The 26,092-nt window shown below is 45.1% G+C and overlaps 1 protein-coding gene across 1 annotated transcript in view; it reads right to left on the reverse strand.

The window, feature by feature from the left end:
• Nucleotides 1–26,092, reverse strand: part of LOC143989330 (molybdenum cofactor biosynthesis protein 1-like) — a gene marked incomplete at its 5' end in the record, with an annotated part of 27,656 nt that continues 1,564 nt past the window's right edge. The window contains 9 exon segments of the mRNA XM_077489418.1: nucleotides 1–3,843; nucleotides 10,058–10,105; nucleotides 13,457–13,577; nucleotides 15,615–15,725; nucleotides 17,224–17,336; nucleotides 19,780–19,891; nucleotides 20,534–20,595; nucleotides 21,591–21,755; nucleotides 25,686–25,853. Coding sequence (XP_077345544.1) covers nucleotides 3,050–3,843; nucleotides 10,058–10,105; nucleotides 13,457–13,577; nucleotides 15,615–15,725; nucleotides 17,224–17,336; nucleotides 19,780–19,891; nucleotides 20,534–20,595; nucleotides 21,591–21,755; nucleotides 25,686–25,853 — 1,694 coding nt within the window.

The following is a 26,092-nucleotide window of genomic DNA, read 5'->3' on the forward strand; positions in this document are numbered from 1 at the left end:
AAAGTGAGAAAATTCAATTTTATTAATTAGAGATACAACAGGTCCTCTTCACTGTGTACAGAAGAGAGGTTGGCAATCTCAGAACCCCACACAAAAATAGATGATATAAAGGGACTAAAGACAATATATGTAGTAATGTATGAACCAATAACCTAAAAAAGGTCACTCAAAAGTGGACACCCCTTTTTAAAAGCTGCGTCCCACCAAAAGTGATATCTCAGTAACGGCTTACGGTGGCCCAAGTCACTATCTGGCTTATGATATAATTTCATCTTCCGCTGCAAGATCTTTCTACAAAAGTCCCTGTCATGTCTACCTCAAGTTATTCCAAATCAACCTGTTGCATTTTCGATAGTATAAACCGGGGGAGGGGAGATGGGGCGTCAAACATCTGCCCTTCAGTTGTTTCAGAACTGAAAATTCCATGAGGCATTGCAAGACTCAGAGCATCACTTCCAGAAGAAGAGGCATTATGTGACTTGTAATTCCACAACAGCTGGAGGGCTGGCGTTTGCCCACCTCCGGTATAAATTTATCAGGGAGGGTGGGAACTCCTCATAATTGACAATGGGTGTGCAGACCCATAAATGAAGTGCAGGGATGGAGAGAACCACCCTCATAATGGACAGGTGTACAGAGATGTGGGAACTCTTATAAGTGGCACAGTAGGTGTAACAAATGAAAACTTGGCACAAGAATGGCAAGGATCCCTCATGGCCACAGGAGGGATGGTGGGATATACTGGACATAGGTGGTGTACAGAGCCAGGAACTCGGTACAGGGATATGGGGGGGGGGGGGGGGGGGGGAGAACCCCTCAAAATAGGCAGACCCAGGAACTTAGCACAGGAATCTCAATAGAAATACATCATAGAGCCAAAGGTATGTGGACACTTCTTCAGAGAAGGGTAGTGTTCATACTACATCAGACATCGTAGGCAATTGTACTCTTCCAACCTTGTAACAGTTTGATGAAGGGGCAGGCCCTAAAGCTGTGTAAGGGGCCCAAACATTTCTGATGGCTACCCTGACTGTGCACATTTACAAAGCTCCATAAAGACATGGTTTGACCAGTTTGGTGTGGAAGAACTTTAATGCCCTGCACAGAGCCCTCCCCTCACCCCTACTACACACCCTTGGGATGGATTGGAACACCAATGGCGAGTCAGGTCTTCTCCCCAACATCAGTACCTGACCTCAACCCTACCATCCCAAAAGGCGTTTAGATTGGAACACCAATGGCGAGTCAGGTCTTCATCCCAAAGGTGTTTAGAAGCAGTTAGGTATTGATGTTGGGGAAGAAGATCTGGCTTGCCCTTTGGGTTCAGTAGGGATGAGGTGAATTATTGGAAAACCAATCATGAGCCAGGTCTTCACCTTCAACATCAGTACCTGACCTCACACATGGTATAAATTCCCACAGACACCCTTTGCATCTTGTAGAAAGCCTTCACTGAAGAGTGGAGGATATTATAGCCACAAAGAGGGGAACTCCATATTAATGGCTATTAGGCTTGTGCAATTCGTTTTGTAATGAATCGAAATTCGGCCGAATTTTGCATCTTTCGGATGCATCCAAATAAAAAAAATAACGAATTACAACGAATACGAAAGAAATATAACGAATGAATTCGACATGATTCAGTAATTCTTTAAAGATCTAATGAAACAAAAGGTCAGCTCAAAGTAAATCTTATAGTCAAATCAGCTAATTCATTTTTTGCTGGAGGTTGGATTACTGGCAAAGTACATTCCTGAGAACTGAGTTAGAAGGGTGTTGTATTGTATTTGAGCCGAAGTACTAAATGATTTCAACATGATTCGACATTATTTCAACCCTATTCGAAAATATTTTGTGACCCGACTTTAGGGCCATGTATCTCGGGGTCACTTGGTGCTAGAAACTCCAAATTTTGATATGTTGTAGTGCTAGTACTATTGTGTTTGCATACCACATTTAGAGTTTCTAGCTCCAAGTGACCCGGAGATACATGGCCCCCAAATTCGGGTCACAAAATGTCAAGCACTTTTCTGCAGCAGAGAATTACATTTTGCGACCTGATTTTGGGGCCACATATCTCGGGGTCACTTATAGCTAGAAACCCCAAATTTGGTATGCAAACACAATAGCAATATAACATATCCAAATTTGGAGTTTCTAGCACCAAGTGACTTTGAGATACATGGCCCTAAATTCGGATCACAAAATATTTTCGAATAGGGTTGAAATAATGTCGAATCATGTTGAAATCATTTCGACTCCGGTAGAAATATTTTCGAAAGTGGCCGATTTTTCGAATTCGGTAGAAAACTAAACGAAATCTGAAAACGAATTTAAGGAAGTTAACGAATATAACTAAACGAAATTAACGAATTAAAACGAAATGAAACTAAACAAATTTTTTCCTTTTGCACATGTCTAATGGCCATGGGGGGAGGGGGGATCAACTCCATATTGATGGCCATGGTTTTGGAATAGGAGCTCCAACAAGCCCATATAGGTGCAATGGTCCGGTGTCCACAACCCTTTGGCCATATAGTGTATAAGAAACTATCAGGTCCACCAAATCCTGAAATATCAGTTCTGGCTGGAGTGACCTTTAAAAGAATAACACGTCACATAATTCCAAAGCAATATAAACATGTTATCCAGTGGGCATTAAGCATGTACATAGCACCAATGACAACATGTAACACATTATTATGACCACATTTTAAGATCAGCATAGCAGTGACTGGATCTGTAGAAAGCCTCAGGCAGATAAAAATTAAAAAGAGCAGATTCTCCAACTTCTCCAGTTGCAAAATATTTCCCCACAGAGTTTCCAACTCCACCACCTCCCAAAGGCAGCAGTGAAGGCTGTAGCTCTTGTCTGGCGCATCATTATTATGATGAATGCACAAGGAGGCATGAGACCCCTTTGTTGGCTGCCTTGGTGATGGGTGGAGCCGTAAACTCTGGCGAAGAGATCTCAGCAGTGAAGCCTTCAAGAGATGCAAGAAGCCCTAGGCTACAGATGTCCATTTTGAATATTGACGGGTCACGCCCTTTAACTCAATGGTTTTTGTGGACGGTGGAAGTCTCCTCTCTGCCCTCCGGTTTTGCTCTCCAGCTTCACTTCTCCAATGACGATGTCATGAGTGACGGCTTTGCACATGTCATAGATGGTTAAAGCAGCCACACTGGCCGCGGTCAGTGCTTCCATCTCCACACCCGTTTTACCGTAAGTGCTACACTCGGCGCTGATCGTCACGGCAAACCGAGCGTCATCCAGTTTGAAGGAAATGTTGACCTGGCTTAAGGGGATGTTGTGGCAAAGGGGGATGAGCTGACTGGTCAGTTTTGCACCCTGAACGCCGGCAATGTGCGCCACGGTGAGGACGTCGCCCTTCTTGAGTTGGTTGGCCTGGACCATGTGGAAGAGCTTTGGCCCCAGGCGGACAACAGCTGTAGCAACTGCCGTGCGCCTCGTGTCTAATTTGGCCCCGACGTCCACCATGAAAACCTTCCCCTCTCGGTCAACGTGCGTCAAGTGTTCAGAGGTTTCCCGCGAAGAGGGATTGTGCGTATCGGATTGGCGGTCAGTGGTCGTTTCAGAGGAAGACTCCTGTTTATTAAGGCACGTTGGGTCAGGATTCAAGTTTTTCGGGTCGCTGCAGAAACCCCGCAGTGGAAGCACCAGGATTTTCAGTCTAGTCTCTATAAAATCAGGTAGTGGTAGGTAGAAGCGTCCATTACTTCGCAACAGTATAGTGTGCGTGTTTGATCCAGTTTTAGAAAAGAGTCTTTTAATTTGCTTGTTTAAAGGTCCCTGCGTCGTTTTCTGCGGAAGCTTCCCATTATCTGCAAGAAACACGGTCAAATCAGCTACATATCCATCAAATCCCATGTGGATCAATAGGGGGCAGAACAACTTTATCAATTGCATCAACGTGAATGGGAAAAAAAAAATGGCTACCCTCACGTGACTTAAAGCCTAGGCAAAAGATCACACGCTATCTGCCTATCAACTAGCCTTGTGGATGTTTCACATATAGTTGTGCTCATAAGTTTGCATACCCTGGCAGAATTTAATTTCTTGGCCATTTTTCAGAGAATACAAATAACACAACAACTTTTCTTTCACTCATGGTTAGTGTTTGGCTGAAGACATTTATTATTAATCAAATGTGTTTACTCTTTTTAAATCATAATGGCAACAGAAACTACCCAAATGACCCTGATCAAAAGTTTACATACCCCAGTTCTTAATACCGTGTATTACCCCCTTTAACATCAATGACAGCTTGAAGTCTTTTGTAGTATTTGTGGATGAGGCTCTTTATCTTCTCAGATGGTAAAGCTGCCCGTTCCTCTTGGCAAAAAGTCCTCCAGTTCCTGTAAATTCTTGGGCTGTCTTGGATGAACGGCACGTTTTGAGATCTCCCCAGAGTGGCTCAATGATATTGAGGTCAGGAGACTGAGATGGCCACTCCAGAACCTTCACATTATTCTACTGTAGCCAATGGCAGGTGGACTTGGCCTTGTGTTTTGGATCATTGTCATGTTGGAATGTCCAAGTACATCCATGCGCAGCTTCCCGGCTGATGAATGAAATGTTCCTGCAGTATTTTTTGATAACACACTGCATTCATCTCGCCATCAATTTTGATCAAGTTTCCTGTGACTTTGTAGCTCACACATCCCCCAAAGCATCAGCGATCCACCTCCGTGTTTCACAGTAGGGATGGTGGACCTTTCATTATAGGCCTTGTTGACTCCTCTCCAAATGAATGGTTTATGGTTGTGGCCACAAAGCTCAATTTTACTTTCATCACTCCAAATGATTTTGTGCCGGAAGGTTTGAGGTTTGTCTCTGTGCTGTTTGGCGTATTGTAAGCCGGATACTTTGTGGCATTTGGCCAATAATGGCTTTCTTCTGGCGACTCGACCATGCAGCCCATCTTTCTTCAAGTGCCCCCTTATTGTGCATCTTGAAACAGCCACACCACATGTTTTTCAGAGAGTCCTGTATTTCACCTGAAGTTATTTGTGGGTTTCTCTTTTGCGTCCCGAACAATTTTCCTGGCAGTTGTGGCTGAAATTTTAGTTGGTCTACCTGACCATGGTTTGGTTTCAACAGAACTGCTCATTTTCCACTTGTTGATTAGAGTTTGAACACTGCCGATTGGCATTCTCAATTCCTTAGATATCTTTTTATATCCCTTTCCTGTTTTATACAGTCCAACTACCTTTTCCTGCAGATCCTTTGACAATTCTTTTGCTTTCCCCCATGACTCAGAATCCAGAAACGTCAGTGCAGCACTGGATGAAAGATGCAAGGGTCTGTCAGGAGTCCAAAAACGCATTTTATACACACATACACCAATTACAAGCAAACCGATCACAGGCGAGGATGGTTGCCTTTAGTAGCCATTCAAACCCCTTTGTGTGAACTTGTGTGCAATGTTATCAGGTCAAAATCACTGGGGTATGTAAACTTTTGATCAGGGTCATTTGGGGAGTTTCTGTTGACATTATGATTTAAAAAGAGTAAACACAGTTGATTGATAATAAATGGCTTCAACCAAACACTAACCATGAGTGAGAGAAAAGTATTTGTGTTTATCATTCATATTCTCTGAAAAATGGCAAAGAAGTCATACATTCTGCCGGGGTATGTAAACTTATGAGCATAACTGGAAATGGAGACCATCATCACAATAATGGGTAGGCCGCCTCTTAATGGTAGTTGATTGGTCCCCTTGGCTTCCATGCCTGCAGAGACACTGACCGAGACGATGTAGAAATGAAAAGGTTCACCTTTTCACGGGAGGAAAAAAAAAGTTACCCAACTTCAAATATCCCGTCTACCCCTCCACATGGTGGCCGCGATTCCACTGATCTTGCACCACAATATACGGCCCCGGAGTGAGTATCCATCATAATGGAGACGCCTTCTTCTGAGACGCCATGCCGGAAGAAGACGCTTTATGGGTGCTCAACCAGTGGCCCTTCAGCTGCTGCAGAACTACAAGTCCCATGAGGCTTTGCAAGGCTGACAGGCACAAGCATGACTCCCAAAGGCGGAGGCATGATGGGACTTGTAGTTCTGCAACAGTTGGAGGTCTGCAGGTTGAGCACCCATGCAAGTCAGAGAGGCACCTCTCATTGTTCATCATGGGCACATGGCCACGCAGACCACGGCTTCCCTTCAGGGGAACGCAGTTCTGGCACCTGCAGCACTGAATGAGGTGCTGGAGGGTCTACTGGTGCCAAATGTTGGGGGGACCTACTGTCACTGGGAGGGATCATTTGTTGCTGGGGAGGTCTATTTTTGCTTGGAGGGATCTACTCTTGAGAGAGGTCTATTTTTGCTGGCTGCTGAGAGATCTACGGTATTGTTACTGGAGTTTGTTGTTGCTGGTGGGGGATCTCATGTTGCTAAGAGGTATTTCTGGTTGAGGGAAGGGTCTGTTGATGTTGACTGCTGGGAGATCTACTGTATGGTTATATTGGGGGTCTATTGTTGCCAGGGAGATCCATTGTTGTTGAGGGGATCTATTGTTGCTGGTGCAGATCTTATGTTGTTTAGGGGTTAATTGTTGCTGGGAGGGATTTTGTGTTGAGCGAAGAGTCTGTTGATGTTGGCTACTGGGAGATCTACAGTACTGTTATATTGAGGGTCTATTTTTTCTTGGGGGGGGGGGGATCTTGTTGATAGTAAAATCGCCTTGAGGCGATTCAGTTCGCATTTGTAGCGCTATACAAATCATTCATTCATTAATAAATCCTTCCCAGTGGCAATTGACCCCCTATCAACAAGATCCCCACCAACAATAGATTACCCCCAGCAAAAATAGACCCCCGATATAACAGTACTGTAGATCTCCCAGTAGCCAAGATCAACAGACTCTTCCCTCAACACAAAATCCCTCCCAGCAACCATTAACCCCTAAACAACATAAGATCTGCACCAGCAACAATAGATCCCCTCAACAATGGATCTCCCTGGCAACAATAGACCCCCCAATATAACCATACAGTAGATCTCCCAGCAGCAAACATCGGCAGACCCTTCCCTTAATAGGTGGTCAATTGTTGCTAGGGAAGATTTACTATTGAGGGAAGGATCTGCTGCTGGGAGAGCTACTGTATGGTTATATTGGGGGTCTATTGTTGCCAGGGGGCGATCCATTGTTGGTGGGAATCTTTTGTTGACCGGGGGGGGGGGGGGGGTCAATGGTTGCTGGGAAGGATTTACTATTAAGGGAAGGGTCAGTTGATGTTGGCTGCTGGGAGATCTACTGCATTGCTATATTGGGGGTCTATTGTTGCCAGTGGGGATCAATTGGTGCTGGGAGGGATCTACTATTGAGGGAAGGGTCTGTTGATGTTGGCTGCTGGGAGACCTACTGTATTGTCATACTGAAGGTCTATTGTTGCCGGGGGGGGGGGGGGGATCCATTGTTGTTGCTGGGGGTCAATTGTTGCTGGGGGTCATTGTTGCTGGGAGGGATTTACTATTGTTGGGGGGGATTTATTGTTGCTGGCTGCACAAGATCGCGTTCGGAAGTGGGTAGGGGGCCGAGACAAAGGGTGACTCTGGGGGGGGGGTTTAGTACAGCAACTGTTCTCAAAAGGGAAAAAAAAAAAAAAGCCCTGGCACTGACCAATGAGATCATTTTGATGGATGCTCACTCCACGTACTCCATGTACAGTCCAATACACAGACAGCATGGGAGAATCACAGCAGCATTGAGATCCAGAGGGGCAGCCAGGATATTTGAAATTGGTTTACCCTTTTTCCGAAAAAAGGCAAACTTCCCTCTTAAAGCTAAATTCCAAGAATTCCGCAGCTTTGCAAATAGTGCAGGCACACTATGAGTCAAGTCCAATTAGGTGCATGTCACCTCCAGGACTCCTCCCTATTACTTATATGGGACAGGATTATTGCACTCCTGGGAGGACACACTGTGGCTGTGAGAGAGGAGAGAAAAACCACACAGAGCAGCTATGCCCGCCCCCCTACACTCCTCTGCTGCCCATTCACAGAAGCCTTTTTATTTTGTGAATGAGTTCATATAATACAAGGGCTTCTGTGAATAGACAGAAGGAGGGGGTGTGGGCGGGGCGGGCTGAAGGAGGGGCGGGGCATGGTAGGCATAACAGTTCCAGTGACTCTGTGCTCTTGAAGGAACAGACCACAGTGAGCAACAGTTATCTTTCTGGAGCACAATCGTCAGATGTGAATAATAGAGAGGCATCTCGTTAGACCTGATTAAAGGGTTTGACGAGGTGCACAAAATCGTGAACATTGTGTTGGGAAAAATTAAAAAAATTACTGGAAAAAGTTTTTTTTTTTTTAAATAAAATATTAAATTAAATTCCTATCAGTTTCCTAAAATAAAAATAAAACAAAAGAATGTAAAATACATTCCGATAAACTACAATATATAATGAGCTGAACGGAGACATCCCTCAAATGAAAAAAACATTCTAGGAGAAAAAAAAAAAAAAAACGCCGGTGGACTCAAGTGGTTAAATACAACTAAAAAATGCAATCTTTTTTTTCCCTCTAGTTTTGGATTGAGTGGAGAGGGATTAGAACCCCTGTCCCGTTTTTTTTTTTTTTTTTAATTGCTGTCTGTGCCCCGCTTTGGGGAGATTCACCCCTCTCTATGTGTCCCGGTGACGGCCGTCACTGAAAGTGAAAAGAAATCCTAGAATTTTTAGGTAGTCGCCAGAACAGGAATAGGAGGGAAAATCTTCCAATGGGGACACAAGTTCTGGTGATTCCCTCACTTTAGAGGGATTGTTTCCTCAGTTCCTGGTTTGTTTCCCTAATGGGAGAAAGGAAAAGAAAAACCCTGACAAGGGTTATAACATAACCTTCTCATTTCTCTATTCAAAAGGGAAAAGATAAAAAAAATAAATAAAGAAAAAGGTTTTGCCATTCTATATTCCATGTGCATTGCCGAAAAACTTGTTTGTTTTCATTCGCGTCATTCATTATGATCACAATTCCTAAATTAGAAAATCTGAATACAAGAAAGAAAATCCAAAAATTCTAAATAACTAACTAATAAACTATTCAATTATTGGTATTGGAATTTCCTTTCAAATTTGGCTGTTAGTGAACGTAACAAATACGAATTTATTGGAAATATCGAATGACGCGCCTAAACAAATGGAACGTAACAAATGCATAATAATAATAAAAACTTATTATTATTTATTATTAATTCAATCCATTGCATTTGTTTAGATGCAGCATTCGTTATTTCAGATAATTCGTAACTTTGGAATAAATCCGCATTTGTTACGTTCACCAACTGCCAAATTTGAAAGGAAATTCCAATGCCAATAATTTAATAGTCATTTAGAATTTTCGGGATTTAATTCTTATTTTAGAATTTTAGATTCTTTTGAATATTCAGATTTTTGTATTTTAGAATTTCTGAATGCCGCATCTAAACGAATAGAATGGAAAAAAATTAATAATAAATAACAATAAAAAGATTATTATTGTTATTTATTATTATGAATGTGTTGCATTCCATTCGTTTAGATACGACATTCGTTATTTCAGGTAATTCATAACTTTGGATACATTTGATTTCTTTACGTTCATCAACAGCCAAATTCGAAAAAGGAAATTCCAATACCTATAATTGAAATAGTTATTTCAGATTCTCAAATTTCCGAATTTTTGAATATTCCGAAAAAAATTTGTTAAAATGGGTTTTTGTTAATTCGGCCGTTTTCCAAAATTTGTCGAAATTCGCTAAACGAATTTGGAACGTAACGAATTGCACAGGTCTAAAAATTCTAGAGCAAAGCTAATCTCTCTTTATCATTCAGGGAACAACTTGCACCTTCTCAATGAATGCAAAGCGTTTTCTGATTGGATGAGGAAGAGGTAAGGAGGTGACATCACACTTTCAACCTCATCCAGAGAACACTTTACATTAACTGCATTAACTGAAAAAGTGACCTCTCTGAGCGATCGAATCACACACAAAAAAAAAAAAAAAGGTGACCCTCCCACCCCATACGTACAGGCCGTGTCACCCACCAATCAGGATCATCGGACGGTTCTTCATCTGCGATATGTTGAACATACCTGCGTGTAAATAAACACAATGTCAGTGCACACATGAAAGGACCCGGATCCATCACATATCAAATGTTTTCATACCGGGCTTCACATATCCACTTCCGCTAAAAGTCTTTTTTAGTTTTTTATTTTTAAACATTTTTGCTTACATGTAACAATCAGTATTTTGTTTTGTCATAGAGAATTAGAACCCGCAAATATTATAATATATATATATATATATATATATATATATATATATATATATATATATATATATATATATAAAAATAAAAATAAAAAGATTATTTTAATAATATATATAGCGCGTTGAAATCATGGGCGGCTTCCCAAAACATGGCTCCAGAAGCGATTTGCAAGGCGGTCTCTTGGTGTTCAATTAACATGTTCATGGCGCACTACTGCGTAGAACCGGCCTTTTTGTCTTATGTTAATTTTGGTTTACATATCCTGTCTGTTGACGGTACTAATTCAACCTTTTCTTTTGTCCAGCGGAGTGTGTATGGCTAGTTATTTCCCCACACGTAGGTTACCATGGAGTCTGTCAGGGAAACTGAAAATTTCCCATCAAATCTTACCGTAATTTTCCTTTCCTGATGGACTCCATGGAAGCAGGAGTTCCCTCCCAGTGGCTGGAGTAGGCTAAAATTATGGAACACGGCCTCTGGCCCGGAACAAAGATTTATGGGAGTGGGGTCCTATGAGGTATGAGGGGGCGGGATTAACCCACACGTAGGCTGCCACGGAGTCCACCAGGAAAGGAAAATTACGGTGTGGGAGCGGGACTTGGGGGAGGAGATTGATCTGAGTGATTGGCGGAAGTGGTCTCCTCGTACATATAAGGGTATCATGAACACAGCCCTGGTGGAGGGAGGATAGAAGGTACTTTATAGGTGGTGACTTGACCGCCTCTCCAAAATGTACCGGGGAGCTTCCTCTCTGTTTTCGGGAATGTGGTCAAACTGGTACGATATTTCACGCATGGTGGACCTGTGCCAAGGTTCGCTGGTTTTGGATTAGAGTTCCTTCCCTGATCTATTCTGTGACCATGGTGAATATAGTTAAAAATCCTAAGGTGGCTCTTCTTAACGAACCTGTTGATATTCCCAAACACGTTCAGACTTTAATCTATTTTACCGTATATACTCGAGTATAAGCCGAGATTTTCAGCCTCTTTTTTGAGGCTGAAAGTGCCCCCCTCGGCTTATACTCGAGTCATCGCTGTCTGCCCGCTCGATCAGCGTGTCGAGCAGACAGACAGCGGCCATTCTATTCAAAAGCCGCGCCTCCGGCTCCGCCTTCGCCTGTGATAGGCGGAACACTGAATTTCCCAGCAGCCTGTGTTCCGCCTATCACGGACATCGTATCATCCTCGTACTACGGACGAGGATGATACGACGTCTGTGATAGGCGGAACACAGGCTGCTGGGAAATTCAGTGTTCCGCCTATCACAGGCGAAGGCGGCGGCGCAGCTTTTGAATTTTACAATGGCCGCCGACGAAGAGGGCACGGGACGGAGGCAAGGCACGGCACGGCACGGGACGGGACGGGACGGGACGGGGGCAAGGCAAGGCACGACACGGGACGGATGCAAGGCAAGGCACGGCACGGGACGGAGGCAAGGAGGCAAGGCACGGGACGGAGGCTCGGGACAAAGGTAGGCTGGACACACACACACACACACACACACACACACACACACACACGGATGGATGGAGACACACACAGGGATGGATGGATGGATGGATGGAGACACACACACACAGGGATGGATGGATGGATGGATGGAGACACACACACACAGGGATGGATGGATGGATGGATGGAGACACACACACACAGGGATGGATGGATGGATGGATGGAGACACACACACACAGGGATGGATGGATGGATGGATGGAGACACACACACACAGGGATGGATGGATGGATGGACACACACACACACAGGGATGGATGGACGGACACACAGGGATGGACGGACACACAGGGATGGACAGACACACAGGGATGGACGGACACACACACAGGGATGGACAGGCATGTCTCACCCTCGGCTTATACACGAGTCAATAAGTTTGCCAGTTTTTTTGGGGGTAAATTGGGGGCCTCGGCTTATATTCGGGTCGGCCTATACTCGAGTATATACGGTATGTTTCTCGCTGCGAAAATCACTATTGCGACCGCTTGGAAGAAACCGGTGGTAGATTTAGCTCTTCTGAAAAATAAACTGACATGGATCATGCTCAACGAAAAGCTGGTCAGCCACCCCATGTGACTGGCAGCCATCTTGGTTCAGGCAGAACCTATTTAAGGCACTGGGTCCCAGTGCGTATTTTCACGTGTGGGTAGCGTAGGGACAGGTCACCCGTCTGACAGAGATAGTGATTGGCAGCAGGAAGAGGTATGGATAGGGACAACCCCATCCCTCATGGAAACCTCCCCAATTGGGCACGGACCGGCCAGGCCACATTCCACCCCTCAAGACAGACGGCACTCTAAGAGTCCTGCTCCACTACACGTCGCTGTGCATCCTGTGTCATCCCACTTGTTGAGAGATATTTAAAGTCAACCGTAATAAAAATTCTGTTTCTGCAATTGGATTTTGTGTGTTTACTGCCGCCACATCATGCTGCCCCTCCCCCCAGCCTAGCTTTAAGGAAGGGGGTGCGCCCCCGAAATGTGTCAGCTCGACACCCCTATGATGTAATTGGCTTTTACCAGTTGCTACTTTGTGAGTATTCATTTGTTGCAGTTTTTATCGCTAATAAATGTTTTTAGTAATGCACTAGGAGCATGCGCCTTCTCGTCTATTTGTTTATGTAGCCCCTCCCCACATGCTGATGTCATCCTTACGGTGTATGAGTAGAGGGTACCATGGTGATGCCCACTCAGAGATCAGGTCCATGGCACCCTGTACTCACACAGGGGTTGATTTGCTAAAACGGGAGAGTGCAAAATCTGGTGCAGCTGTGCATGGGAGCCAATCAGCTTCTAACTTCAACTTGTTCAATTAAACTTTGACAAAAAAAAAAAACATGGAAGCCAATTGGTTTTCTATGCACCAGATTTTGCACTCTCCTACTTTTAGTAAATCATCCCCAATGTGTCCTCCTGTTCTGTGCTGAGTAATGCTGGGTGTCATTCAACACTGAAGACACCTAGTGGTGGAGAAGAGGTACTGCAGTTAGCAGCGCTGGAGAGGAGGTGGGAATTGCAGCCTGAGCAGCTTTTCAAACCTGCTGCACCCTTTTGCAAAAAACAAAACAAAAAAAACTGAGTTGGCTCTTTCAAGTGGGTGCAAAGAGTTCACATCATAAAAACACAAGGCCAGCAGAGAACCCGGACACTTACCTGCGTGCTGTTTCTTTTTCCTGCCCACTGCAGCTCCGATGGTCTGAATAAGCTCCTCCTCGCTGGACTCCGACCGCAGCAAATCCCTGAGAGACACTTCAGCATTCCCAAATAGACAGACCTGGGAGAGGACACCAGAGTGGGGGGCACAGGTCACTATACAGAACACGATGCACATGGGAATAGATTGCCTATTGGTAACGTAACTGGCCAGATTTCCAGTATGGTAGGTATAGATAAGGGGGAATGGGGCCCACAAAAGGTTCTGGACTCCCCAAATGAGAGAAATGTTATGTGAACTTTTAAAGTGGTCTTCTGGATACTTTACCAGGTCAGTAAAGGGATCTGTGCTGTTGGGTTGGGTTGGAGGGTTGGATTGGGTTGGGTTGGAGGGTTGGATGGGGTTGGGTTGGAGGGTTGGATGGGGTTGGGTTGGAGGGTTGGATGGGGTTGGGTTGGAGGGTTGGAGGGTTGGATGGGGTTGGGTTGGAGGGTTGGAGGGTTGGGTTGGGTTGGGTTGGGTTGAAGGGTTGGATGGGGTTGGGGATTCACAATGAGATCTTGATGGTTGGAATTGGGCTGCCCATAAAGCACCTCAAATGCTGCTACTAGGAAAACCAAGTGTCCTCCACCCATCACAGATCTCCAGAGCCCCAGCCTCGAGAGGGCTGCAAAGCATGCCTACAAAACTAGAAAGAGGTTCATGGGGCTGGACTGCAGAATCAGAGGTTTAAGCCGGGTTCCCTGCTGAAAGCTGAATGTAAACCAAAGAATAAATTGCCAGTGTGGGGGTCCCCTCCAAAACTTAAGGGGAATCCCATGCCAAAATAAATAAAATAAATGGGACATGCTGGATCGATTATGTCCTGGGGGGGGTAAGTGTCACCCAGTGATGTCACCGGGTCGCCTCACCCCTTATTTAAGTACTGTGTCAGGTATAGAGCTCTTTTTTTTTTTTTTCAGGGTGGCGGCATTCCTCGTGATTGACGCTGGATTTACTTTGGGGGGAAAAAAAACATTTTTCTTTTATTTTTAATAAACAAAAACAATTTCCCCCAAAGTAAATCCAGTGTCAATCACGAGGAATGCCACCACCCTGGAAAAAAAACTAAGGAATTGTCAAAACTGTCTTTTTTAAATTGATTTTTTACACTTTTTTGGTGAATGAGTACAATCAGCACAATACAATACCCTATACCCATTCACATAGGTGGGGGGTTCTAGGGGGCCCCTCTTGTTAAAGGGGGCTTCCAGATTCCGATAAGCCCCTCCACCCGCAGACCCCCACAACCACCGGCCAGGGTTGTGGGGAAGAGGCCCTTGTCCCCATCAACATGGGGACAAGCAGCCTCCCAATGTTGAGAGTGGGGGGGGGGGCAGAGACAGGGGTACATTAGGTTCAGGGGCCTTCAGTGGGCAGAGCTGGGGCAGATACAGGGGAACACCCATTTGGTTCAGATGCCAGCTGTGGGTGAAGCTGGGTTGAGAAGGGAACACCCATTTGGTTCATGGGCCTGTAGTGCAAGAGCTGGGCAGAAACGGGAACACCCATTTGGATCAGAGGCCAGCTGTGGGTGAAGCTGGGCAGGGACAGGGAACACCCATTTGATTCAGGGACCAGTTGCGGGCAGAGACAGAGAACACCCATTTGATTCAGGGACCAGTTGCGGGCAGAGACAGAGAACACTCATTTGGTTCAGGAACCAGCTGTGGGTTAAGCTGGGCAGACACAGGTTAACACCCATTTGGTTCAGGGACCAGCTGTGGGTGAAGTTGGTCAGAGACAGGGGAACACCCATTTGGTTCAAAGGCTAGCTGTGGGCAGAACTGGGTAGAGACAAGAAATATCCATTTGGTCCAGGCTTAGCTGATGAAATCACACTACAAGTGCTGTAGGTGTTGAAGAGACCATCACCCAACTCACAAAACATAGGTGGGGATGACCGGTCTTCTCCACCAGAGAATCCTACTAGCTGAAAGCAAACTTTTGAAGGATAGCTGTACATTGGGAGTGAAGGTCTACTAAGAGGGCCATTCAATGCTTCAATTTAAAACCTGAATAGGGCCCATAGAATGTACGTGAGCTGGACAGGACTTGGCAATGGGATGACTTCTGTTCTGACCATACAAGACCAGGAGTATCGTATCTTCTCTGTACCTTCAGGTTTCCATCTGCTGTGATCCTCAGCCGGTTACAGGAGCCACAGAAATGTTCAGACATGGATGTGATGAAGCCAATCTGCCCCTGGAAATTGGGCACCCGATAGAGCTAGTAAGGGAAGAAGATGGCTACAATGAAATGAATGTCAGATAGATATACTTCCATTTTATCAACTCCTCCTCCCATATGGACTTGCCCCACCAGACCAAGCACACTTCATACAGAATAAAAGAAAAATCATTTCTAATCCAGCACCACAATACCCTTCTCCATCTAAAATACATCAGAGCCAGCAAACATTGGTGGCACAAGTCACTCTGACATCCAGGGGACATGGGATTAGCCATAGGTGCCACCAAGATCCAGCATGGCAGCTTCTGGCAACTGAAAAATTCAGGCGGAGAAGGATCAGACCTGGTCATGGAATTACAGGAGAAAATATAAAATTCAGAAATAAAAATGTAAATTTATGTATCTGTGAAAATTAGGGATGGGCCGAATACCCCTCCCCCGGTTCGGTTTGCACCAAAACATGCGAACAGGTAATAAATGTGTGCGAACATGTGGACCCTATTAAAGTCTATGGGACACTAACATGAAAAATGAAAAAAGTGCTAATTATATGCAAGTTATTGCCATAAAAAAAAAAGTGTTTGGGGACCCGGGTCCTGCCCCTGGGGACATGTATCAATGCAAAAAAAAAAAAATTTCCCAGGAGCAGCAATTTTAAGAATGCTTAAAAAGTGAAAACAATAAAAATGAAATATTCCTTTAAAGCGGAGGTTCACCCAAAAATTGAACCTCCGCTTTTCCGGTGTCACATTTGGCACCTTTCAGGGGGGAAGGGGGTGCAGATATCTGTCTAAGACAGGTATTTGCACCCACTTCCAGGCATAGACTCCCACGGGAGTCTATGCCTCTTCCTGTCCCGCTGCGCTGTCTGCTGGGACATACACAGGTCCCAAAGACAGCGCGGACCATTCCCATTGCGCCACGCGGCTCGTGCATGCGCAGTAGCGAACCGGGAAGTGAAGCCGCAACGCTTCACTTCCTGATTCCCTCACCGAGAATGGCGCCGGCAGCAGCCGAGAGCCGAGCGATTGCTTGACCTCGGCTGCCAACATCGCTGGACTCCAGGAAAGGTAAGTGCCCATTTATTAAAAAAGTCAGCAGCTGCAGTATTTGTAGCTGCTGACTTTAAAATGCTGGACTCCCTCTTTAAATATCATGCCTGGGAGTCCCCTTAGTCTGCTTATGATGTGTATTACAGTGCCGCAGCACAATGACATTACTAAAGGAAAAAAGTGTCATTTAAAATTGCTCGCAGTTGTAATGCATTGCCGACTCTCGGCAATATAGATAAAAATCCCCCCCCCCAGTCTATACCAGGCCCTTCGGGTCTGGTATGGATTTTAAGAGGAACTCCACACCAAAATAAAAAATTGGTGTGGGGTCCCCCCAAAATCCATACCAGACCCTTATCCGAGCATTCAGCCTGGAGGACAGGATGGGGAGGGGGGGTGGCAAGCGAGCAATTCCAATTCGCAAAATAGTGTGAACCCAGCCTCAAACAGAACATCTGCAATACCCAACCAATATTCTATACCTTGGAAGTGCTGGACGTTTCGGTGGGCAGTTTTTCCAGTTCCGGCCACCTCTGCCGGATGCTGTCCAACATTTCCTGGTAGCTCATCATCTTCTTAAAGTTCCACTTGTTGCCTGTCGAAAAAAGGAGACCATTATTAATGAAGAAACTTCCACAACGCACAGTAAGGAATTACAGCTTGTAGTAGTTGGTCACATTCAAGTAGACCTCAGTAATTTTGAAGCTGTTGCTCATCGTGAGGATTCCTCGGTTCTAATGAGTGCTGGGAACATATTCTGGTGTCTGGACTCATTGGGGTAACTTGGTTGCCCTAATCCAGATACCATTGAATGTGTCAAGGCAGATGGTAACTGTCCACCTTTTGGACCAGGGAGGAAAAAATGGTTCACAATGAGATGTAAATGAGGCCAACTATGCCAAACTGGAACAACTATCCCTGGCCCAGTCTGTGTCCCATGCCACCATCTTGGTCCTCTTCAGCCAGCTGCCTCTTCTGGGTTCAGGCAGCCTGGTCCCCCACCGGACCGTTCTGTGAATGGACTCCCTTTTGGATAGGGGAGGAAAACCGGTTCACAATGAGGTGTAAAAAGCTGCCAAGCTGGACAACCCTCCTTGCCCAATGGGTCCAGCATTGGCCAATCTGTGCCTGTGTCCCATGCCACCATCTCGGTCCTCTTCAGCTGGCTGCCTCTTCTGGGCTCAAAGAGAAGGCTGCCCTCCCCCCTCGGCTATTTTATGGAATAGACTCCTGCAGCCTCCTGCGATATGAGATGGGGGATTCTGTTGTAGAATCTCATATTAGCCAATGTATTTCATATTATTCATATTGATTTGCATATATTTTATTGTTAATAATATTATTATTATTATTATTATTATATGGTAGTGATCTTATCAATATTATTATTCGATAGTAAAGCAATAGTTATTACATTTCATTAACGTACACTATGTTATTCTAAAATATAGAGAACGTCTTCATTTTTAAATGTTGAACTTTAGATGACCTCTCTGCTTCTTTCTGATATTTTTTTATAAGATAGTTTACTGGGTGAAAGTTCATTAGAACACATTCAAGTTATATAGAATTGTGTAGAGTTTTGAAATGCATATAAATCACAGAGATAGGATAGTTAATTTTTAGTTACTAATTAGAAGAAGAGAGAACTTTTGACAGAAGTGAAATATAGCCGATAAGATAAGCACCGTCAAAGATAAGAAAAACAGGTGGTTAAAATAATTAGGTGGAATACGGGAAAGTAATGTACAGAACATTAAATTAAGTTGAACAGGGTCAAACAAAGGTCTGCTTGAGCCCTCATTAAAACTGTTAAAATACATTGAATAAGGAAGTATATATGTATATATATGTATGTTAATAATTAGACAATATTGAATAATTGGCTTTGCGTATATATATATATATATATATATATATATATATATATATATATATATACACACACACACACACACACACACACACACATACATACATACACATATTGTAGGTGATACAGTACTTCAGTACTTTTACATATAGGATTATGCAGCGACACATATCACATCTGGTGGGGTTATTGAAAGTTCATTCTCTCAAAGTCGTAAATCTGTAATTCTTGAACTTAGCTAAATCTTATAAAGATAAGGAGGGTTGGATTTAACACAGCTGGGTGCCAGATTGTTTCTACACAGGTGTCTTTAATTGGACAAAGCAGTTATAAGTCATTTTAATGAACATATAGGAATTCTGGGAGTAATTAAGTTTATCTGGTTGTAGAACAGGTGTCAGATTTATGGTTGGTTACATTGACATAGATCTTAGCGACCAATCACATGTAGGAGAGATGATTATGATAAGACTCGTAAAAAGGGTATATAAATGCAAGCTCTACAATTGTTAGTCAGACAAGTCAGATAGGAGCTCTCAAGGCTGAACTCTGTGTATGCTGCCCTATTGCAAGGGTTATAGAGGTCAGAACCAATGGGCAAATATCTGTCCGAAACTTGTCTCCTCGTACGAGTCAGAGAAGACTTCTTAACTTGTTCTAGAGTGTGGTCTCAGGTGTCGAGCTGGAACCCAGAACTCTGAGGGGACCGGACCACTGGTCGATCGACTGGTCCCTATCAGGTGACGGGTTCCCAAGAATTGGCAGAAAATACCCATTCTGGTTCAAGGTGAGAACAATTGAACCAGAATTGTTTCAATTTGGTTAGGGAATAAGAATACCTATATCTAATATGCTTGCATTGTAAGAAACAGTATAGATTAGACCTGTATCTTGTAATACTTTGAACATAAACCTGTATGTTATCAGCTGTTAATAAACCTGCATTGCTTAAGTTCTGCCTGGTTTCGATACTTTACAACTCTACTTCAATTCCCAGGGGGCCTAAGCCTGAATGATGGTGGGTGGGGCTGCCAGAAAAATAAAAATAAAAAACACACACACACCCCCAATGTTATCCACCGGTGTTCGGTAAGATTCATGGAGAAAACAGCTGACTCAGCTGGCGGTTACGGTGGCACAGACAGTTCGGCTCAGGGTGACTTACCATCAAAGGGCATGTATTCTATGAAGCGCACCTCCAGTGGCTGCTTCTCTGTCAACGCTACAAAATCCAGCAGCTCGTCCTCATTCAGGCCGCGCATCACCACACAGTTCACCTGGAGGATCGGACAGAAAGGGGAGAGACAGTCCATCAATCAGTCCCAAAAAAAAAAAAACTCTGTGTCTGGCCCTGATACATATATTAAATCCTACGGCCTGGTGAGGTCATTCATTGGCACTTATGTAAGGATGTGTGAGTGCAGCCCAGACCAAGAGTACTGTGAGCCAAGGACTGTGCTTGACCGGCTGTTATCTGGCTTTTACGTCTGGATTTTGACAGCTCCAAAACTGGAAGCGCTCATAGCCGAGCACAATTCCAGGTTCACTGGTTTCACAGCAGATTGGGGACATCATTTACTGGTCCCGTGGCAACTCAGAGGAGTAGGAGAGTCCTGGAACCACAGAGGGTGTCACGTTTGCAGTACCATAAATCTTAGTTTACATGTGGAGCCGAGGCGGGGACAAGTTAGTAAAACCAAGTGATTGAACTGCGCTTTAACTGTCCCCCAACCACTTACCTAAACGCCAACATACTGCTGCTCACGGCAATACACAAGACACGGCAAAACTACTTAAACAGCATGCCGCTTTCGGTTGGTGGCGCCGTCACAAAACACAACTAATACAGTTTTATGGGGCCGCCCTGCAACTGACTGTGGCGTAGTAGCCTGATTATCATTAACCCAGGTGTCCCTCACCTTAACAGGGTTGTATCCCAGCTCCACCGCACGGCTGATCCCCTCCATGACTTTATGGAACCCTGCAGGGAGGAGAAGACAGAATGTTAGGTAGTTGGTTATAAAAGGAGACAAATCACAAATTTATTCACTAGAGAGCGATGACATCACTGAGAATGCAGCCTATCCAGTCACTAGAGAGCGGTGACATCACTGAGAATGCAGCCTATCCAATCACTAGAGAGCGGTGACATCACTGAGAATGCAGCCTATCCAATCACTAGAGAGCGGTGACATCACTGAGAATGCAGCCTATCCAATCACTAGAGAGCGGTGACATCACTGAGAATGCAGCCTATCTATTCACTAGAGACCAGTGACCTCACTGAAATTGCAGCCTATCCATTCACTAGAGAGCGGTGACATCACTGAGAATGCAGCCTATCCAATCACTAGAGAGCGGTGACATCACTGAGAATGCAGCCTATCCAATCACTAGAGAGCGGTGACATCACTGAGAATGCAGCCTATCCAATCACTAGAGAGCGGTGACATCACTGAGAATGCAGCCTATCTATTCACTAGAGACCAGTGACCTCACTGAAATTGCAGCCTATCCATTCACTAGAGACCGATGACATCACCGAGAATGCAGCCTATCCAGTCACTAGAGACCGGTGACATCACAGAGAATGCAGCCTATCCATTCACTAGAAACCGGTGACATCACTAAAAATGCAGCCTATCCAATCTCTAGAGAGCAGTGACCTCACTGAGAATGTAGCCTATCCATTCACTAGAGACTGATGACATCACTGAGAATGCAGCCATATAGAAAAGAAAAGGGGAATTGAAGCAAACAGTAACTATATCTCAATTTGACTTGAGCTCAACCTTTTGAAGTCCCTATACAGCAAAGCTCAGATGGAATGAGGGAGAAGCAGCACAAGGAGCCAAATACAGTATATGTGCTGCAGTACTAATATGCCGATAAGGAACAAACTCATAGGAGAGAGCAGAGTGACGTAGAGCGTGCCCCCCCCTCCCCCGCCTTCCAAGGAAGATCAGAGGTACCCACCTTTCCTCCTCACAATGAACTCGAACTTGGCCGGCACCAAGGTGTCCAGACTGATGTTCACCACGTCCAGTCCCGCGTCCTTCAGCCGGGGCAGCTGTCGGGCCAGGTTAATCCCGTTTGTGGTAATGGCGATGCTTTTCAGGCCTTCCAGTTTCCGGAGCTGGGCTGCAGGAAGACACAAATACAACAAAATAAAATGTACCGACTTATTTTCCTTTTATATATTTATACCAATGACACCTAAACTGTATTGTAAAGATGAATATCTACTTTGAGTGTGCCAAGTGCAATATTACCTTGTATACAGTGAGGGAAAAATGTATTTGATCGACTGCGGATTTTGTACGTTCGCCCCACTGACAAAGAAACGATCCGTCTATAATTTTATTGGTCGGTTTATTTTAAGAGCAAGAGAGACAGAACAACAAAAATATCCAGAAAAAAAGCATTTAAAAAAAGTTATAAATTGATTTGCATTTTAATGAGTGAAAGAATTATTTGATCCCCTATCAATCAGCAAAATTTCTGGCTCCCAGGTGTCTTCTATACAGGTAAGAAGCTGAGATGAGGAGCACTCTCTTAAAGGGAGTGCTCCTAATCTCAGCTTGTTACCTGTCCACAGAAGCAATCAATTAGATTCCAATCTCTCCACCATGGCCAAGACCAAAGAGCTGTCCAAGGATGTCGGGGACAAGATTGTGGAGCTACACAAGGCTGGAATGGGCTACAAGACCATCGCCAAGCAGTTTGCTGAGAGGCGACAACAGTTGGTGTGATTATTAACAAATGGAAGAAACACAAAATAACTATCAATCTCCCTCGGTCTGGGGCTCCATGGAAGATCTCACCTGGTGGAGTTTCAGTGATGAGGAGAACGGTGAGGAATCCGCCCAGAACTACACAGGAGGATCTTGTCAATGATCTCAGCTGGGACCATAGTCACCAAGAAAACAATTGGTAACACACTAAACTGTGAGGGACTGAAATCCTGCAGCGCCCACAAGGTCCCCCTGCTGAAGAAATCACATGTACAGGGCCGTCTGAAGTCTGCTAATGAACATCTGAATGATTCCGAGGCGAACTGGGTGAAAGTGTTGTGGTCAGATGAGACCAAAATCAAGCTCTTTGGCATCAACTCAACTTGCCGTGTTTGGAGGAGGAGGAATGCTGCCTATGACCCCAAGAAAACCATCTCCACCATCAAACATGGAGGGGGAAACATTACGCTTTGGGGGTGTTTTTCTGCTAAGGGGACAGGACAACTTCACTGCATCTAAGGGACGATGGACGGGGCCCATGTACCATCAGATCTTGGGTGAGAACCTCCTTCCCTCAGCCAGGGCATTGACAATGGGCTGTGGATGGGTATTCCAGCATGACAATGACCCAAAACACACGGCCAAGGCAACAAAGGATTGGCTCAAGAAGACGCAGAACAGTTTTTTTTTTTGCTAGAAAATTACTTAGAACCCCCAAACATTTTATATTGTTTTTTTTCCAACACCCTAGAGAATAAAATGGCGGTCATTGAAATACTTTTTTTACACCGTATTTGCGCAGCGGTCTTACAAGCGCACTTTTTTTGGAAAAAATTCACTTTTTTGAATAAAAAAATAAGACAACAGTAAAATTAGCCCAATTATTTTTTATATTGTGAAAGATAATGGTACGCCGAGTTAATTGATACCCAACATGTCACGCTTCAAAATTGCATCCGCTCGTGGAATGGCGTCAAACTTTTAGCCTCAAAAATATCCATAAGCGACATTTAAAAAAATTCGACAGGTTGCATTTTTTGCGTGACAGAGGAGGTGTAGGGCTAGAATTATTGCTCTCGCTCTACCGATCGCGGTGATATCTCACATGTGTGGTTTGACCACCGTTTTCATATGCGGGCGCTACTCACGTATGCGCTCGCTTCTGTGCACAAGCTCGTCGTGACGGGGTGTTTTTAAAAACCTTTTTTTTTTTTTTTTTTTTTTACACGGTTTAAAAAAAAAAAAAATGTATCACTTTTATTCCTATTACAAGGAATGTAAACATCCCTTGTAATAGAAAAAAGCATGACAGGTCCTCTTAAATATGAGATCTGGGGGGGTCAAAAAGTCCTCAGATCTAATATTTGGACTAAAATGCAAAAAAAAAAAAAAATAAATAAAAAAAAAAGACATTTAAAAAAAATATACCTTTAAGAGGTATGGGCGGAAGTGACGTTTTGACGTTGCTTCCGCCCTCCTATGGTATAGAGACGAGTGGGGGGGCCATCTTAGCCTCACTCATCTCCATACCCAGCTAGCGAAAGGACCCGATCGCCTCCGCCGCTACCGACGGCTCCGGTAAGCGGCGGAAGGTGCGGGAGGGCAGTGGCACCTCTCCCGCCGTCGATAGCGGTGATCTCGCGGCGAATCCGCCGGGGAGACCACCGTTATCGTACAGCCGACCGGCGCCTGAAGAGATGGATATCTCGGTTGTGGCAGCAGCTGCCGCCGTTACCGAGATATCCCTCTTCAAAAAATAGGACGCACATCGTCGTGCGCTGGTCGGCAAGTGGTTAAGGTCCTGGAGTGGCCTAGCCAGTCTCCAGACCTTAATCCCATAGAAAATATGTGGAGGGAGCTGAAGGTCAGGTCAACCTCAAAACCTTAATGACTTCGAGAGGATCTGCAAAGAGGAGCGGGACAAAATCCCTCCTGAGATGTGTGAAAACCTGGTGGACGACTACAAGAAACGTCTGACCTCTGTGATCGCCAACAAGGGTTTTGCCACCAAGTACTAAGTCATGTTTTGCGAAAGGGGTCAAATACTTATTTCACTCATTAAAATGCAAATTAATTTATAGCTCTTTTGAAATGCGTTTTTTTCTGGATATTTTTGTCGTTATTCTGTCTCTCACTGTTATAATAAACCGACCATTAAAATTATAGACGGATCGTTTCTTTGTCAGTGGGGCAAACGTACAAAATCAGCAGGGGGGTCACATACTTTTTTCCCCCTCACTGTAAGTAGCAGTGACATCACTGTGTTGAATGTGGCCTATGCAGAGAGCTGATTGCAGCTGAACCCCCCAGCTGGCGGTCCTTCGAGAGATGGCAGCTGCCGGCCTTGGCTATAGAGAGAGGAGGGAACGCCGACACTGCTGCAGACTTTACCCAACCACAAGAGGACTGCAGATGCGAGAAGAGGAGAGGAGCAGTGGCGGCCCATCCATTATGGGCGCCGCCCCCTCATCCTTGCGTCCGGCCCCCTGATCTACATGTGGGGTGCCGGAAGCATGGATTCCAATCGGGGGTCTTTTTTTTTTTTTTTTTAACCAGAGGCTCTAATAGGCTTAAAAAAAAAAAAAAAAAAAGGGTGGGCTCGGAGTGCAGAGCACTGCACCCGAAGCCCACCCAGTTGTGACAATAGCGAATATTCATTCGCTATTGTCACAACTGGGTGGGCTTCGCTATTGTCACACTGATTCTCCTCCCAGCCAATCCGGAAGCGGGTCCTGAAACCTGTCACCTGATTCTATGAAAGGAGATCCAATCGGATTGGCCACCAGGAGGAGGGAGGGAGGAGACGCAGGCGAACCGTGAAAGCAGCCGCCCAGAGAGAAGCCAGCCGCCGAGATGGGGCAAGTGAGGGGCCCCGACTACTGACTGAACGACGGGTGGGGGCACTTTCTGTCTGTGACCCAACCGACCGGGGCGGTATAGTCCCCATAGATACACAGAGAAACTGTTGGGGGGGGGGGGGAGGGGTGAGGCCATGTGGAGGGTAGCATAAGAGAGAGACATGCAGACTGCTGCTGGAAAGTTTACACAGCAGAGAGAAAACACGGGCTGCCACCACTAAACTGGACTGCACCTGCTATGTTCCCACCACCAGTTTTGCCTGCACCATGCTGTTGGATAGGTGCATAAACGCGGCACGTTTCCACAACGCATAGGAAGCCATTGACAATAGCGCCACCACACGTCTGCTAAACGGTAGCGCGTTTCTCTGCATGTCGGTAAAGCGTGCAATTTTGGGCGCATTCCTGACAACGCCAAGGTGCGAACCTAAAAACTTACGGAGAGATCTCTGCGATAGAAAAAAAATAATAATCCTCACCTACAATGTCCACCACGTCGGGTCGGATCAGAGGCTCCCCACCGGTCAGGCGGATTTTGTCCACCCCTTGCTGTACGAAGATCCGGGCCAGAGTGAGGATCTCCTGGGTGCTGAGAAGGTCGCTCTTCGGGGTCAGCGGTACCCCTTCCTCCGGCATACAATACTGACCTGCAAGACAAAAGGATAATCTCCGTAGTGCACAGAACATCTCTGCCAGGATGACTAATAAGTAATTATTAGGGGGAGCTGGGGGGGGGGCTGCTGCACACAGAAGGTTTTTTTTTTATCTTAATGCATAGAATTCACCTTCTGCAGTGACTGGCCGCACAATCACAGTCCCAGATGATTGCTTAGAGGGAGAGGTGATCGCCCTTCCTGTGCCGAGGGAAATGACGTCAGGGGCCCAG

This window comes from Lithobates pipiens, unplaced genomic scaffold (assembly GCF_037356315.1).
Source record: "Lithobates pipiens isolate NorthernLeopardFrog02 unplaced genomic scaffold, aLitPip1_a1.2 Scaffold_18, whole genome shotgun sequence".
Lineage (NCBI taxonomy): Eukaryota > Metazoa > Chordata > Amphibia > Anura > Ranidae > Lithobates > Lithobates pipiens.